This window comes from Taudactylus pleione, unplaced genomic scaffold, assembly GCF_031769625.1.
Source record: "Taudactylus pleione unplaced genomic scaffold, aTauple2 ptg000760l, whole genome shotgun sequence".
In the NCBI taxonomy this organism is placed as follows: Eukaryota; Metazoa; Chordata; class Amphibia; order Anura; family Myobatrachidae; genus Taudactylus; species Taudactylus pleione.
This window is the reverse complement of record NW_028285162.1, coordinates 294,576-313,636: the sequence shown is the minus strand read 5'-3', so window position 1 is coordinate 313,636 and position 19,061 is coordinate 294,576. Positions and strand designations below refer to the sequence as shown.

Sequence of the window (19,061 nt, the reverse complement as noted above, 5' to 3'; positions counted from 1 at the left end):
ACCCAGTCATCTAGGGTCCAACCTCCTTAAAGCAGATAAGGCTGCAATATTAGAATTGCCTCTAACAGATGATCACTTTGTCATTCACTAGGAGGGCAAAGCTATTGTTGATATTTTCCACAATGATTACCAGACCCTTTACTCTCTTAGATCAGGAGACAAAAAATACCTTCGTCAGGTTGCGGCCTAGGGTCGGCCGCTACTAACCCCAGTGCCAGCTTCCCCTGACCTCTCGAGCGGTCAGATGTCAGGATTATGCCTGGGGACCATGAAGACATCCATGAGCTGCTCCATGTCTTGGTTGCTGTGGTTACCGCCATGGGCACAGCTATGCATGACAGTCTTTGTCACCTGACTGACCTTTTACCCTGTGGTAGTGTGGTTATGGTCAGCGGACGCTGTCCTCCAATGGACTGCTACCTTAGGGTATATAACAGGGTTCTGGACAACAGGAAGTTGCCTGTATAAAGTCGTTACTACTAGTGTTTGCTTGCAGTCACTTAATTCCAGGTTCCCTTGCTGTTACTCTCGAGTCATCTCAAGTTACTCTCCTGTGCCAGTTGTGGTGATGGGTTCTTAGCCGCGTGCTCTATACATCCTCCGAGTACAACCACAGTGTCAGTCTCTTGTGCCAGTTGTGTGTCTGATACCTTGCCTGCGTACTCTGGGCCTGATTCAGACACGGTTGCGAGCGCTGAGCGCTCACAAGCGGGTCGATGGTGCCTAAGTGCGCATGCGCACGACGGAGGCGCCTCCGTCGTGCGCATGCGCGAGACCCGAATAACGACGGCCAAGCCGTCGTTAAGGGTCTCGCACCAAAGGGGGCGTGCTGTCGATGATGATTGACAGTATGTGCTCCATGGGAACACCTACCGTCTTGGTCCAGCCCTACTGACATCACTAGTAATGTCAGTGGGAGTGCTTTTGCCAAAAGCACTCCTGGGCTTGTGGAAGCGAGACCCTACCGCAGGGTCTCGTCGCAAGCCCGATGGTCGCGATGGTCTTGACCATCGCAACCATCATTTTGGCCGCTCGCTATAGCTGTGGGTGGTCACCCACAGCTATGCGAGCGGCCAGGAGGCCGCTCCAAAAAGGAGCAGGGACGGCCCTGATTCAGAGCGAGTGCTCTGTCAGAGCGTCCGGCTCTGAATCAGGGCCTCTGTACAAAATACAAATACAAAATCCTCGCTAGTGCCTCTTTCAGAGGTACATTCTCCTGGGTCTCATCTGTGTTCTCTCCCTCCATTTCCCACCTGTATTGGATACCTGACCAAAGGGCCACAACCGGCTTGCTGGGTGCAGTTTAAATCCATATCCTGCTTGGAGAGGTCACTGGTGAACACCTCCCAGCAGGCTAGACTCCGCTCCTTTGGTCAGGTTTCTCCAACATCCGATACTTGTAGATGAGGAGGACATACTGTACTACAAGACCACTTGCCTCCGATTCCTTCCACAAAACCCGGGACCTCAGCTTTCAGCTTCTCAGTAGGAGATTCCACTGGGTCAGCCGTGACAGTTTGTACAAACACAATGGAAGCTTCAGGTTCCCAGAGTGCAGGGACGTTGTAAGATCTCGCCTCTCGCAAGGATAATTAGGAGGCAGAGCATTATCAAGTGGCTCAATATTTACATTAGCTCTCTGGGCAACTACTTGCCATCCAGTCAGCCTTGGCCACGTTACTTCCTCCTCCTGCTGTGTCCGCTCCTTCGAGTCCTCCAGTCCATCTTCCAGTTCCAGTGACTCAGAAGTCTTGTCTTCAATTGGCATCCCCTGAACGCTTTGATGGAAACCCAAGACGTTGCAGAGGTTTCACCAATCAGTGTGACATTTAGTTAGAACTTCCCTTCATCTAGGTCAAAAGTGGCTTATATTATTTCACTGCTGATTGAAACCGCCTTGGATTGGGTCTCCCCATTATGGGAACGAGCGGATCCTCTAGTGTCAAACTATGAGAACTTCATTTCTTCTTTCAAAAGAATCCTTGACGAGCCGGGTAACGCTGCCTCGGACTCCTCCGATCTCCTTCGAGTCCATCAAGGGACCCGTACCGTGGGACAGTACGTGGTCCAATTTTAAGCAATTTCTTCTGAACTAAAATGGAACAAAGAGGCCCTCAAGGCTGCCTTTCTACATGGACTTTCAGAAAGAATTGTTGAGTTAGCCTCTAAAGATCTTCCAGTGTCCTTCTATGAAGTAATCTACCTGTGTATAAAGATCGACTTTGCCATAGAGAGCGATTAGCTAGTAGAGGATGAGAGGATCGATTTCACGATCGGTTGTTACTGGATGCACGGACTTCTTCTCAGGCAACGAATAAAGAAGAATCTATGCAGGTTAATAAATCTCGGCTAACTACAGCTGAGCGAACCGGTCAGTTCCAGAACAAGCTATGTCTTTATTGTGCGGCTCTAGACCATGTTCTCAAGAATTGTCCTCTTCTTGCAGGAAACGCAAGACCCTAACTGGTTCTGGGAGCGTCCAGTTGGGGCTATTGATCAAGCCATCCCATTTAATGGATAGACTTTTATTGTTGTCCCTTTCCTACAAGTCGAGGACAAAAGATTTGAAAGCCTTGGTAGATTCCGGAGCCGCCAGGAACTTTATTTCTGAGTCCCTGGGTATACCGGTCACTCCTCTACCCAGCAAGCTAGCTCTCTTAGGGGTAGATGACTACGTCATTTTGGGGGTTTCTATTTCCTCAGTTACCCACCCAGTGTCTCTCCATTAAGATATGTTGGAATTCCTAGTTCTAACTAAAACCTCATACGAACTAGTCTTAGGTCTGCCTTGGCTTAAAAGACACAATATCCTATGCTGAATTGGTCTACTATGCAAATCCTTGCTTGGGGTCCGAGCTGCTTCCATCAATGTCTGTCCCGTGAGCTTCCTGTGCGTAAACATCAAGTTTCTACCAGACCTTCTCTTAAGTCTCCTACTCCTGATCAATTGAAAGTTGGTATGAACAAGCTGCAGACAAATTACCTCCTCATCATTCGTGTGACTGTGGCATTGATCTAATTCCTGGGAAAATGCCACCTCGTAGCCGAATTTACCCTCTTTCGGTTCCGGAAACAGCAGCCATGTCCGATTACATTAAGGAAAACTTAGCCAAGGGGTTCATCAGACCGTCCTCTTCTCCTGCTGGTGGGCTCAGACCCTGAATAGATTACTAAGGACTCAATCTAATTACTAGCAAAAACAGATACCATCTGCCACTCATCTCAGAATTTTTCGACACGGTTCATGGGGCTCACTTTTTCACAGAATTGGATCTCCGTGGGGCCTACAACTTGATCCGTATCAAGGTGGGGGATGAGTGGAAAACCGCGTTCAACACTCAGGGCGGCCATTTTGAGTATTTGGTGATGCATTTTGGCTTATGTAATGCTCCCCAGCGATTTTTCAAGGATATTTCAACAAAATCTTTAGAGATCTCTAAAGAGTTCTCTACAAAATTGTAGACAGACATTCTTATTTTTTCTGAGAACTTACAGTCCCACCGACTTCATGTCAGAGAGGTTCTGTCACGCCTTCGTGACCACTGTCTATATGGGAAGATCTTCATGTGTCTATTTGAACAATCCTCGGTGCCGTTCTTAGGGCACATCATTTCTGGAAATTCCCTACAAATGGATCCAGACAAACTAAAAGCCATTCGAAAACGGCGCCACTAAAAATTCTTTGAAAGCCATTCAACGATTCCTGGGCTTTTCCAATTATTATCGGAGATTTATTTGTAACTTTTCTACGGTGGTTGCCCCTATCACAGCTCTCACTAAGAAAGGGTCTAGCCCGTCTTGTTGGTCTCCTGCAGCAGTAATGGCCTTCCAAGATCTCAAAACAGCATTTTCCACAGCTCCAATTCTTCACCAACCACAACTAGAGAAACCTTTTATCTTGGAAGTAGACACCTCCACAGTAGGTGTAGGAGCTGTGCTTTCTCAAACTGCTGAAGACGGGAAGAATCATCCATGCGAGTTCTTTTCTCACAAATTCAATCCAGCCGAGAAGAATTATGCCATAGGAGACCAAGAGTTATTAGCTATGCTTTTGGCACTGGAGGAGTGGAGACAACTTTTGGAAGGCACAAGATCGCTAGTCAATCTTCTCTAGATTTGACTTCAAACTTCAGTTTCGTCCTGGGGTCTTGAATAAGAAAGCTGATGCTCTCTTCGATCCTTTTTGTCTCCACAAGAGGAGGAAGATCAACCTCAAGTTCAGCCGATTTTGGATCCTCTCATCTTTGCTCCCACTCAGCTCTTCTCTCCTCCTCCTGGCAAAATCTTTGTGGTACCTCAGCTGTGTAAAAACTTATTGACATGGGCCCATTCTTCTCTTTTTGCTGGTCACTCGGGCATTCTCAAGACTTTCAAGACAAGACAGCGATCCTACTGGTGGCCCACTATGAAGGAAGATGTTCAAAACTTTGTGTCCTGTGCCAAGTGTGCCCAGCATAAAACCATCTGTAACAAGGTTGTTGGTCCGTTGCGTCCTCTGCCTGTACCAGATGCCCCTTGGACTCATCTTTCAAAGGATTTTATTTCTGAATTACCACCTTCTAAGGGACACAATGCCATCTGGGTTGTAGTAGACTGATTTTCGAAAATGGCACACTTTATCCTTCTAGTCGTTTTTCCCTCTGCACCACAACTAGCCAAGGTGTTCATCCGTGATATCTTCCGGCTTCATGGTTTACCCAAGGAGAATGTATCTGACCGTGGGGTACAATTTGTGACAAAGTTCTGGAGGGCTCTTCGTGCTACCTGCGGGGTCTAGTTGAAATTTTCATCCGCCTATCACCCTCAAACTAATGGCCAAACAGAAACGGTGAATCAGGAGCTGGAGACATTTATCAGACTCAAGATAACTGGTTCGATTAGTTGCCTTGGGCAGAATTTGGCCACAATTTCAGATACCATTCTTCTTCAGTTTCCACCCATTCCTTACAGTGTATGGTAAACATCCACGAGTACCAAATTTTCAAGAATTACCACCCATGGAAGTTCCTGCTGTTACCAACCTTGTTGACTCCTTTTTGGATTTCTGGAAAAATTTTCATTGTTCTTTGAAAAAAACTTCCAGTAACTACAAAAAATTTGCAGATCGGAAACGTCTCGCCATTCCCCATCTGAGAGTCAGAGACAGGGTGTGGCTATCATCTAAGAACATTCATTTGAAGGTTCCAAGCATGAAATTTGCTCCACCCTTCATTGGACCATACTGCATTTTAAAGTCATCAACACTGTGGTAAATAAATTTGAACTCCCTCCGCAGTTGAGAATCTCCAACACATTTCATGTTTCTTTGTTACGACCGTTGGTTCTTAATCAATTTCAGTGTTCTCCACCCAAGACTCCTCAAGTTCAAACTCAACTGGGAGTCGAATTTGAGACTGAGAAAAGCCTTGAATCTCGGCATCTGTTTAATAACCTTCAGTATCTTATTGATTGGAAAGGATATGGACCTGAAGAACGAACATGGATTAAGGCCTCAACTTGTTCAAGCTTTTCACAGAAGATTTCCTGATAAGCCTTGTGGGTGTCCGGAGTCCACCCTGAAAGGGAGGGGGGGTACTGTCAGGATGCGGCCTAGGATCGGCCGTTACTCACCCCAGCGCCGGCTTCCCCTGACCTCGAGTGTTCAGACATAAGGTGCGGCGGCGAGGGACTCACTGAGGATTATGCCTGGGACCACGTAGACATCCAAGAGCTGCTCCGTGTCTTGGTTGCTGTAATTACCATCATGGGCGCAGCCATGACAGCCTCATCGGTGTTGTCTCCCACCATTTCCCACCTGTATCGCATACCTGACCAAAAGGGGCGCGACCTGCATGCTGGTTGCAGCTTAAACCCATATCCCGCTTGGAGGGATCAACAGGTTAGACTCCGCACCTTTGGTCAGGTCTCACCAACATCCCACAACCCGGGGGACCTCAGCTTTCAGCTCCTCAATAGGAGATTCCCCTGGGTCAGCCGTGACAGTTTTGGTGACGAATCCTGTTGCCACAAATATCTACACTGCAGGCAGAAACACTCATAACTTCAATTACTCCTTTGAATATCACCGGAGCTATAGGTGTCCTTAAACCAATGAAAACCCTAGGCCCTGATGGCCTCAGTGGCTAATTTTTTATAATACTTTGCCCTAAAACCCCTCACCGCCTTCTTTAACTCTATGCTCACCTCCCACTCTCTCCCTTCACACTTTAATTCGACTCTGGTTAAGGTACTATTGAAACCAGTTAAGGACCCGCTTCTCCCCTCCTCCTACAGACCCATTTCCCTAATTAGGAATTATAAGATGTTCACAAAGATATTAGCAGATACAATGAAAGTGATTTTACCATCAATTATACACCTGGACCAAACCGGCTTTATTTGGGTCATAAATTCAGTTACCAATATCTAAAAGGTCTTGGGAGTTCTCCAGTCCCTTGAGGCCTCTCCTTCAGGTGGTTCCGCATTCCTGTTATCTTTAGACGCGGAAAAGGCATTTGATTTGGTGACCAGGGACCACCTGTTCGAGACGCTTGCCAGCTTTGGTTTCCCAGACAGCTTTATTTGCCTTTTAGGAGAACTTTTAGGAGAACTATATTGTGAACGACAACCCAAATATTTACCAACAGATGATTATCTCCCTTTACCATCCAAAGGGGCACAAGACAAGGATGCCCTCTATCCCCACTGTTATTTGTCACTACCTTGCACCCCTGCCATCGCTCTGTGGCAGGCATAACACGTTACTGGCACACAGGTCAGAGACATAGAGACCAAGTTGGGGTTGTTTGCGTGCAGCATGCTCCTTCTGAATCGAATCATGCAATGTCCATCCCCACTGTTTTTAACATTATCCAACAATTCATCTGATTTGCTGGATACCAAATTGATGCAAGTCAGAAGTACTCCACACTCTGTTCTACACTCCAACCTCTCTGCTATGTTTATGGTTACCCCGCACAAGCTGAAATATTTAGGGATTCATATCCCTTCCCAACTATCTCATTTATACTCAATTAACTTCTCTCCTGTATTAACTAAAATTAAGACTCATCTGGAAAACTGTATGGATTTAAAACTTTCGCTGCCAAGTAGGGTTATGGTGGTTACGTCTATCGTCTTCCCTAAATTAGCTTACCTACTTTAAATGTTACCGATTACAATTACAAAAATGGATGCTCTCCGTTGCACCTAATAATTCTTCATATTTTTATTGCTTATTGGTAAACCCAGAATGCCCCGCCTCCGTACTTACGCTCCTAAAGCCGCATACACACTTAACGATAACGCTCATGGAGCATATCGTTAAGTGTTTTCCCTGAACTGCCGGGCTCAATGTCAGGAATGTCATTGAACATACACACTGAACGATATCGTTAACGATATCATTCAGTGACGGCACCCTCCCTCATTCCTGAACATGCACAACCTGATGATATCATCAGGTTGCTCTGCAAATTCAGACGATGAAAGACATTGTTAACGATTCACGGGAGCATGTATCATTAACGATATTGTGCATACACCCTGGACGATATTGAATGCTATGAATGATAACGATATCGTTATCGTCCATATCGTTCAATTTAAGAAGCAAGGAGGAATGCCACACATTTTAGCATTTGCAAAATCAGCTCTTTTCCATTATATATCGGACTGGCTTCTCCATTTCAATAACTTTACCAAAACAGCACTGGAGGAAGCTCTATTTTATCCATACTCTCCAGAGGCCTTGCTTCAAACACCTAATACTAATACTCCTGAGACATGCTGCAAAAATATCCTCTTCTGGGACATTTATAAGGCCTGGATTGCTATTAATAAGAGCTTCCAGAGTGACCCCCTTTCCAGTCCGTATATCCTTTGTGGGGAAACCTGACTTTTCTCCCCTCCCTAGATAATCCGGTGTATAAATCTTGGATTTGTAAAGGCATCCTCACTATCAAAGACGTTTTTGACCATGGAGGACACATTATTTTCCTTTACTGAACTTCAAGAGCGAGAAATTCTACCCTGCTTCCATTTTTTTACGTACCTTCAAGCCCGTCACTACAGCCATTCCCGCACTGATACACACTACCCCTACCTTAAGGAATGTCTTCACCTTTAGTCTAACTCATGAACTTAAAATCAGTTATCTTTATCCAGATCTCATCAAATTAAGTGAATCCGTGTGGTTGTCAATTTCTGACATCTGGAAATATAGTACAGCTGTGCCTTAACAGCTAGATATGAAGTATTCTAAAGTGCACTTTAAGATTGAACATAAGAATTAAAAGCATTTACAATGTAGGTTACAGTATATTTTAGCAATTGTTTTTAAACTTAAAGTAAAAGGTGAGCACTATCAATCAATAATATGAGGTTGATTGAATTAGGAGTGAAGCAGGGATCACATCAACTGTACTTACGGTAGCATCCAAAATCAAATATTTTAATACGCACCCCTATGGGGCTGCAAACTAAAGAGCACAATTTAGGTGCAGTTTAGGGTGTTGTTGCTGGTGTTAGAATACAGTCACAACTGCATACTGTAGGCAAACTAACCCTCACTATTCTGTCCACTGCAGTTGATGTACCGTTGTGAAGCTCTGCAGGTTTTAACTACCACAGTAACTAAACCATTATGTACCCTGTAGTGAAGCATTCATAATGTCGACATGCTTGCAATGGACGATATTCATCATGTTGACACTAATGAAATGTTGACATGATTAGAATGTACAGAAAACATCCGTGGCAGCTCCAGCGATGGCTTCCAGGTCCAGCGGTTATCTGATGATGACTTCCAGCAGATCCACCGGTGCTTCCAGCAGTGAGTACTTCTAACCCCTATCCCTCCCCTAGTGCTTAAACCTAACTTCCCTTCCAGTAGCTTAACACTATTCCTTCCCCTAGTGCCTAACCCTAGGGTGGGTGGTCCTGCCAAGGGGATACGTTCAGAATCCCAGGCACAGGGGATGCCAGCGCTTAGAATACCAGCACCGAAATCCCGACACCTGTCAGAATCCCGGCGTCGGCATCCCGAAGGTAATTAGCAAGGTTGGGAGAGGGTTTGGGGTTAGGCACTAAGGGAAGGGTTAGGGTTAGTTTTATGGTGCGGGAAGGGGAGGTTAGGTTCAAGCACCGGAGAGGGAGGATTAGGATACGGAAAGGGGAAGGGTTAGGATACCGACCAACAGGTGTCGGTATCCTAACCTTGTCAGGATGCCGGCTTCAGGATATTGACCGCCGGGATCCCGAGCGCTGGCATCCTGTACCCATCCCCTGCCAAGGGTGCTGATTTGCCGTGGTATGGCACTGCTGCCGCTGTTATACCCATTGTCAGTCTTGTAAAGAGATGGCTAATGAAGAAAAGATACAGAGGTATAAAATACATAAACATGTTTATTATACAATGTCACATTATTGTTTTTGGGTGACAGATCCAAGTATTTATTAGCAAAGGCAATAAAATAAAGGAACAAAAGATAAAATTAATTGTAATCATTTTTTTTCCCATTTACCCTCCCAACCTGGAATAAGATGAACTCCAAATTCTCATTAACATTTGTACTGCAATCTGCGGTTAACTTAGAATAAATAAATATTTAGTAAAACTAGCTTTTACGTTGTTTAAAAAACATTGTTGCACTCTGGAAAATAACATGACATTACCAACTGCTGATAATTCATCTCAATTCCAAAGACCTCACTGAAACTTATTTATGTTGAACTTTACTCAATGAGTGTAATAACAAACACGTTGGGGCCAATTTAATTAGTCCTAAAGTTTTAGTAGTAGCATCAGGTGTCATGTTTCCCCTTGATGTCTAGGTAACGATTCTAGCTAATTTTTGGTGAGAACAAAACCAATAAATATTTTCATCCATAAATGTATAAAGGCCACTCCATGAAATGTAACACTGTAAAAAAATATATAAGCCGCTGTGTATCTTGAGTTTTCAGCATAAAAAACCTCAAAAGAAAAAAAATGTAGCTACAAGTTAAATTATAGCTCTTTCTCATAGGTTTTCTTAAAAAAAAATAACACAGGCTCATAATACTAAGAGTAGAGCTGAATTATCAAGTAGAAGTTTCCTTCATGTCCCGTACCTGACATGGAATGGCCCATAATGTATGTGGAAACAGCGCACAATGCTATTATGTTGCAAATTTTATTGGCCCTATAAATTAAATGGTATATTGAAATTTAAACTAGACCCCTCTATAAAGTGTCTAAGATTCTTTGTATATAATATATATACATATTATTACATACATATACTCACACACATTCACTATGTGGACAAAAGTGATTGGACACTGACAGCAAATAGAACAAATACATTTTATTGACGTCAGTACTTTGTAGGTCCACCACGTGCAGTGATTACTGCAGACACCCTTCTTGGCAAACTGTCCACAAGTTCCTGGACAACAGCAGGCGGTATGTTTTGTCATTCCACCTTAGTACAGTGACACTGAAGTAGGTTGAGTCAGCCTAGAACGCACACGTCGCTGCAATTCGTCCCAAAGGTTCTCAAAAGGGTTAAGATCTGGAGCTGGCCAGTCCATACGAATTACTGAATTTTCTATATACCAGTCCTGCGTACGCTGAAAACATGACAGGTGGCATTGTTGTCCTGATAAAAACATTTGTTGTTTCCGTAGAACTGTAAATGCATAAGCCACCCTATGAAGCATTCTTGTCGAAACCGCCACATTAGCAGCCATTTGGAACCCGTGTGCATTGGTATGCATTACGCTTGCACAGGGGTGTCCAATCACCTTTGTTTAAATAATATGTATGTATATTTTTTTTCATGAGAACATCATTGTTTTTTATGCATGCATGTATATTTTATATATATATATATATATATATATATATATATATATACACACACACACACACATATATACATATACACACACACATATACACACATACTTGGTATGAATAAAGTTGAGTTATTAAAAGTTGTTCTTTTCCTCACCTTGTTGGTTATTGTGAGAATTTCCCCTTCTTTCACGGTCAGCTCATTATTGCCAGGTTCAGCGGCAAAATCATACAAAACTTTCGCCTGCAAGATCAACAAAAATATACACATTATTTTGTCAGAAATAAATATGCTTTTTAGTATTTTATTTAAATTAAGTGAAGAATATCTTTTGACTCATATGCTCTTTAGTGTATCATTGTTCTAAACTCCACTACATTTTATACAGGCTCAATGCATGATATTGTGGCATCTCTTAAGGTGCGTGTACACACTAGACAATATTTTACACGATTCGCCCGATTTCATCGCTTCTGAACGACAAATTGTGTAAAATATGTCCAAATCGTGAATATCAACTCACGTACACGATGACGGTGCGCGTACCAGCTGGTTGTACATCGCATCTTCAGATCTTGCCTACTGTAGGCAAGATTTGCCAATCTAATACACGATTTTGTGCAATAGATAGACTTTGTGCGCGATAGCTCTTAAGTCAGATTGGACACTTTATAGTACCATATCATGTCCTGGAGTGTCGGAGATAGTTCAAGGGAAACGTGCCCACCCAGTTCAGCTGTCAATCACCGGTGGCCTCTGCAGCAAGTGTACGGGTGGTCAGCACAGCACGATGCACCAATATATCCGCAGATGCATAGGCTATCGGCTGTGCTGCACAGCTGATGTGACATGTTTGAACGACGTCGTTCACAGACGTATCGCTGGTACACACTCGAAGACGCACACACACAATATATTAGCCATTCAATTGAACAGCCAATATGTCGTCCAGTGTGTACCCAGCATCAGGATCTGTGCTAGATCCATCTAGATAAACTCTGTAGGTTGGGTTAGCTGTAGTGTGTAAGCTGTTCCCTAACTATAGCTGCAGCACAGTTACAGAATGAAATGCTGCCTATATCTCTTGGATGCCCTGTTTTGTTTAGTAGATATATTTCATAACACACACACGCATACAGAGAGATAAAATAATATATATATATATATATATATATATATATATTCAAAAAATGAAAAAATGGCTGGCGCTCAATACTTTACATGTCCATCTCACCTGGGTGCCTCCCAAACTTGCATAATACAAAATCAGTCCAAAATGGTGGCACTCACAGGGTTTGTTAAACAGATAAAGGGTGGTGTAAATACACCTAACTCACAGCAGGAACCTTACTCAGGTCAACGTTTCATTTATGAAAAATTTCGTCAGGACAAGGTTCCTTCACTGGGGTTTCTTTCTTCTATTTAAGGCAAGCACATCACCTTGTAACCTTGTCCTGAAGAAATTTTTCTATAAATGAAACGTTGACCTGAGTAAGGTTCCTGCTGTGAGTTAGGTGTATTTACACCACCCTTTATCTGTTTAACAAACCCTGTGAGTGCCACCATTTTGGACTGATATATATATATATATAAACATTTACTATACAGTAGTCCCCCTGTCGGCTGTATGTGAATAGAGGACACACTTTGCAGAAACAGAATACTTCAAGTATGACCTGCAGTGAGAGGTTTCCTAGAGTCACTAGGGTGTTTAAAGCAACACAGGAAAAAAAAAGATATTATTGCTTTGCCCCCAAAATCAAAACTAAGGGGTCTATTTGCTAAGCAGTGTTAGGAGACAGAGTGAAAAGTGATAAGGTGCCAGCCAATCAGCTCTTAACTGTCATTTCACAGGCTGTGTTTGAAAAATAACAGTTGGGAGCTGATTGGCTGGCACCTTATCACTTTCTTATCACTTTTCACTCTGTTTCCTAACACTGCTTAGTTAATAGACCCCTGACTGTTGTAAACAGCACCCATAAGGAATATGATATACTTTTAGTTCAATTAAAATGATAATTATATATTCATATTAGACAATGCTATCGCAAACAGAGCCAATTAGGAGATGTACTTGTGCAAGGAATTGAATATATATAACGAGGCACAGTGGCGTCATCGTCTCAGGTTGTTTCCTGTAAAGGCGCACATCCACTAAACAATATTAATGAGCGAGTGAACGATAACGATATTGTTATCATTCAATCGCTCATTAATCGTGCATGAATCGGGCACTAAAATTACGGAAATGACCAGCGATGCGCGCTCTTGCTGGTCGTTTCCGATATCAATCAACGCCTGAACATGCCGGTCAAGCTGCCGAAAACGACAGATTGACCATGTTCAGGGATAAGGGAGGGTGCCTACACTGCACAGTTTAATGGAACGATAACGATATCGTTATTGTTCAGTCCTTCACTAGTCTCCTAGTGGATGTGCCCGTTAAGGCAATAGTGAAGCTGCAGATTTTACACAATCATAGGAAGGATGTAGTGTACAGTAAATGTATTTATTGCTTGAAGAGACACTTGTTACAGATCAGTGCTGTGAAACCAGTATAATCAGAGCTGGTGTAATTAATGCTATAATTTTCAATGAGGGCAATGCGCATGTAATGAAGACAATGTTTGTATAATCAAAGAGGACAGTACTGGTGCAACCAAAGGTAAATGTCAGACAGGTTCCATAATGATAAGCTAGCATCTTTGTCACATTTTCAGGAGAATATTAGTTAGGACAAATGATTAGTGACAAGGTGATATAGTATCTTCCATATAAGGACATACACATGGGTAACCCTTTTTAACAGAGGACATAACAGTATAAAATTGTAAAGAAAGCCTTGCACAATGCAATGTAAACGAGCTGATTGTACACTGTAGAACATAGGAAGTTATGTTAAATCATAGAAACTTCCTTGTGAAAGTAACATTCCCTCAGTTATTGATATCCGTGGGTTAGCAAATTGTGTTTACAGGTGTTGGTTCAAAATAAACCATACAAAAAGGTAGATATTTTATGCTTCAAATCTGAGCAGCAGAAATGTTTGTTGCAAATTAAATAACAGGGTAGTTTAGAATAATCTCTATCCCTAAAAATATCACAAAGTACAAAACAAATTCCAATTTATAAAAGGTCCCAAAGACAAACTTCTGTTTTTCTCATAACTCCTATGCACAGACATAGACAGACAACACAAGGATGAGTATTGTATTGCAGCGTTGGGATTATGACAGGTGTTGGTATCTTGACGCCTGTCATAACTCCTTAGCCGGTGTGAAGGCGTCGGGATTGTGACCGGCAGCCGGTCATAACTAAATCCTGTTACATCAGCATATTCATCTCCTGACTAGTACATTATATGGTCACCGTTGTGGGAGAATTAGTAACTAAAGAAAAGAAAGTCTGTCTAAAATGAATGTAACATTACATTTATGTATGTGGTTCTATTTAGGCCTGGTGCATCATGTAATATTATGTGCTCATTGGGTTAACAGATCCAGATCATATTACAATTCTGATTTACCACAAAGCCTCTTTTTGCACAAGAATCTGCATAGGCACATTAAGTCCCTTCTTGTCATCAAGTTAGGCCCTGATTAAGAACAAGCCTTATAGGTGCATGTATGAGATAAATTTCAAAATCAAATGAGCAAGCACACCAGCAGTCACAAGGGTTCATTATACACCTAAGCAATTGCTATTTGTCTCTAGAGAGAACACATGCTTGTCCAGCTTGGGGCCGGATTCAATTAGAGGCAAAAAGTGCCGTTTGTAGATAAGTTTCCGCGGATTCTGACTTTCTGCCTATTTTCAAATTATCTCCATATTCTATTCCAGGGCGATTTCGCCTAAGCGGAAACTCAATGCAATGTAATAGGCGGAAAAGTATCTCCTATGAATAGCAGGTGAAAAAAAGTGCAAAAACGTTATATTGGGGTGCATACGTTGCGGGTACAGTTCAGTTTAGAGACATAAAAATATGCTTGCACCCATTTTCAAGTACCCCAAATTTGACTGGACTACTTATTTTCACCCAAAAATACTGCATGCTATGCCAATCATCACCACCAAAGACGCTACTAAAAAGCAAATTAAACTACTTAAGTACCACAAACACATTTATTAGGGCTATTAGTATACACATCTACATTGATTCCCTATGTTAGTGCATCTTTTTTTGGGGTACAGACTGATTTCCCCAATTCTGACAGTACTTTCCGCCTGTTCCACATTCGCCGCTTTCACCTGTTTAGGAATTGAATAGTGCGAAAAGCGGGGACGCGCACGGAAAGTTTTCGTCTATTAAACAGGCGAAGGAGGCAGAAAGTCAGACAGGCAAAACTTTTCCGACTTTTCGCGTCTAATTGAATACGGGCCAATAAGTGAGCAAAGGCAGCCACGGAACTGTGACCAGAAGGCTCTGACTCACATTATTATGTATTACTGAGCAAAAAAAACCCTGCCTAATTTATTTCCTTGTTTCAGATGTAGGCCTGTATGATTTACCTGTGTATTACATCATTGTTGTCATTTCCTAATTGTCTAGTAAACTTAAGCAAGTCATTCTTGGTAATTACATTAATGATCACTTTTTTATAGTAATCAAAATATATTAGGATCCTTTAAGGACAACAAATCCTTAAAAATATTTCTTGCTGGACGCCATACAACTAAAATAAGACTGAATGTATGAATTCTATTGTTAATAATGGTTTCAGAGAGATTAAAATCTATACAAAGTAGGTCTCAAGAACCACTACTTCATCAAAGCCTTCCAGCTCCCATCCTAACCTGCTGCTACATGCTCCTTCCTCCATCTGTGTCACACCTGTTTGTCTGCCCCTCCCCTTTAGAATGTAAGCTCTTACGAGCAGGGCCTCTACCCTCTTGTGCTTCTCCTTACTCTACCTTCATCTACTTCTTACTCTCTACCAGGGCACCTAACACTTGGTTGCTCACGCTCTGTTGCATATCTAGGTGTTATGGTCACTTATGTAGCAATGTATATTATCCATGTCCTTGTCCTATTTTGTACTGTAAGTCAGTTGTCAAATTATTTGTTTGTGTACTTTGTAAGGCGCTGCGGAGCACTTGTGGCGCAATATAAATAAAGGATTAAAATAATAATAATATACAAACATATACAGCCATGGCCAAACGTTTTGAGAATGACACAAGTATTGATTTTCACAAAGTTTGCTACTTCAGTGTTTTTAGACCTTTTTGTCAGATGTTACTATGGTATACTGAAGTAAAATTACAAGCATTTCATAAGTGTCAAAGGCTTTTATAGACAATTACATTAAGTTTATGCAAAGAGTCAATATTTGCAGTGTTGACCCTACTTTTTCAAGACCTCTACAATTCGCCCTGGCATGCGGTCAACTTCTGGGCCACATACTGACTGCTGGTCGCCCATTCTTGCCTAATCAATGCTTGTAGTTTGTTAGAATTTGTGGGTTTTTGTTTGTCCACCTGCCTCTTGAGGATTGATCACAAGTTCTCAATGTGATTAAGGTCTGGGGAGTTTCCTGGCCATGGACCCTAAATTTCAATGCTTTGTTCCCTGAGCCACTTTGTTATCACTTTTACCTTATGGCAAGGTGCTCCATCATGCTGGAAATGGCATTGTTCATCACCAAACTGTTATTGGATGTTTGGGAGAAGTTGCTCTTGGAGGATGTTTTGGTACCATTCCTTATTCAAGCTGTGGGCCTGATTCAGAGCCGCTCGTAAGCGGCCGCTCGCTCACTCCGAGCGATGTTCGCACATCTGCGCATGCGTCGTAATGCGCATGCACCAACCAGTCATTGCTGTCGGAAATCGTGCGCTCGCAAAACAGCGAGGGCCTGCTAATTCAAGTGACAGAATGAGGCGTTTGTGGGTGGTAACAGGGGAAGGTGCTTGAAAATGGGGGAGTGGAGATCCGAACGCAGGCGTGCCAAACGGTCAAAACGGGCGTTTAATGGGAGTGCATAATTAACAAAGCAGCGTCATCGACCACGTCACTTGGTTGTCTTTTAGCCTGAACTGCTCGCAGTGATTGCGGGAAGTAAAACCTACCACAAGCACTGCGAGCAGTTCAGACGCCTTTCGATGTACTCGATTAATCTAATAAATAGCGGAGCTAACGTATGATGCGAACGGCCAGGGGGCGTCTTTACAAAATAGCGAGCGCATGTTTCGTTCCCTCGCTCAGACATAGAGGCGTCAATAGACAGCAAAGAGCAAGCACTCAATTTAAATAGCCGGCCCCTTATTCTGAACGACCATTCGCAAATAGCGTCCGGCTCTGAATCAGGCCCTGTGTTCATAGGCAAAATTGTGAATGAGCCCACTCCCTTGGCTGAGAAGCAACCTCACACATGAATGGTCCCAGGATGCTTTACTGTTGGCATTACACAGGACGAAGACTTTTGGAGGATGGCCTGGTGTCAAGAAAGGCAGCAAAGAAGCCACTTCTCTCCAGGAAAAACCTGAAAGGGATAGACTGATTTTCTGCAAAAGGTACAGGGATTGGACTGCTGAAGACGGGGGTAAAGTTATTTTCTCTGATGAATCCCCTTTCTGATTGTTTGGGGTATCTGGAAAAACGCTTGTCCGGAGAAGGAAAGGTGAGCTCTACCATCAGTCCTTTGTCATGCCAACAGTAAAGTTTCCTGAGATCATTCATGTGTGGGGTTGCTTCTCAGCCAAGGGAGTGGGCTCACTCACAATTTTGTCTAGTCATGAATAAAGAATGGTACCAATACATCCTCCAAGAGCAACTTCTACCAACCATCCAAGCATAGTTTGGTGACGATAAATAAGAAAATGTTACTGCGCTCTAATATTACTGCAGGGACACAGGGACAATACAACCCACGTGATTAATCAATGATTTATTACCTATAACAAACACATTAGCGGTGTTGATTACCATGTATGAGTGGATAAACCAAGTACCCAATAGTACCTGTGGAAAATATACCAATCAATGTGTAACTGGAAAACCAGTATAATGCACTAAAACAGCCTAATATACAGTCAGGTCCATAAATATTGGGACATTGACAGAATTTTCATATTTTGGCCTCTATTCACCACCACAATGGCTTTGAAATGAAACAAACAAGATGTGCTTTAACTGCAGACTTTCAGATTTAATTTGAGGGTAATTACATCCAAATCAGGTGAACGGTGTAGGAATTACAACGGTTTCTATATGTGTCTCCCACTTTTTAAGGGGCCAAAAGTAATGGGACAAACTAAACAATCCTAAATCTAACTTTCACTTTTTAATACTTTGTTGCAAATCCTTTGCAGGCAATTACAGCCTGAAGTCTGGAACGCATAGACATCACCAGCCGCTGGGTTTCATCCCTGGTGATGCTCTGCCAGGCCTCTACTGCAAATGTCTTCAGTTCCTGCTTGTTCTTGGGGCATTTTCCCTTCAGTTTTGTCTTCATCAAGTGAAATGCATGCTCAATCAGATTCAGGTCAGGGGATTGACTTGGCCATTGCATAACATTCCACTTTTTTAGCCTTAAAAAACTCTTTGGTTGCTTTTGCAGTATGCTTCGGGTCATTGTCCATCTGCACTGTGAAGCGCCGTCCAATGAGTTCTGAAGCATTTGACTGAATATGAGCATATAATATTGGCCGAAACACTTCAGAATTCATTCTGCTGCTTTTGTCAGCAGTCACATCATCAATAAATACAAGGGAACCAGTTCCATTGGCAGCCATACATGCCCACGCCATGACACTACCACCAGCATGCTTCAATGATGAGGTGGTATGTTTTGGATCATGAGCAATTCCTTTCCTTCTCCATACTCTTCTCTTCCCATCACTCTGGTACAAGTAGAGCTTTGTCTCATCTGTCCATAGGATGTTGTTCCAGAACTGTAATGGCTTTTTTAGATGTTGTTTGGCAAACTCTAATCTGGTCTTCCTGTTTTTGTGGCTCACCAATGGTTTGCATCTTGTGGTGAACCCTCTATATTCACTCTTGTGAAGTCTTCTCTTGATTGTTGACTGACACATATACATCTACCTCCTGGAGAGTGTTCTTGATTTGGCCAACTGTTGTGAAGGGGTTTTTCTTCACCAGGGAAATAATTCTTTTGTCATCCACCACAGTTGTTTTCCGTGGTCTTCCGGGTCTTTTGGTGTTCGTTCTTTTTAAGAATGTTCCAAACAGTTGATTTGGCCACACCTAATGTTTTTGCTATCTCTCTGATGGGTTTGTTTTGA

The 19,061-nt window shown here is 42.6% G+C and overlaps 1 protein-coding gene across 3 annotated transcripts in view; it reads right to left on the bottom strand.

Annotated features, from left to right (window-relative positions):
• SNX9 (sorting nexin 9) overlaps positions 1-19,061 on the bottom strand; it is a 225,173-nt gene that overhangs the window by 153,701 nt on the left and 52,411 nt on the right. For all 3 annotated transcript variants that reach the window (XM_088457395.1, XM_088457396.1, XM_088457397.1), the window contains exon 2: positions 10,977-11,063. In XM_088457395.1, the coding sequence (XP_088313521.1) occupies positions 10,977-11,063 (87 nt within the window). The remainder of the gene's footprint in view (positions 1-10,976; positions 11,064-19,061) is intronic.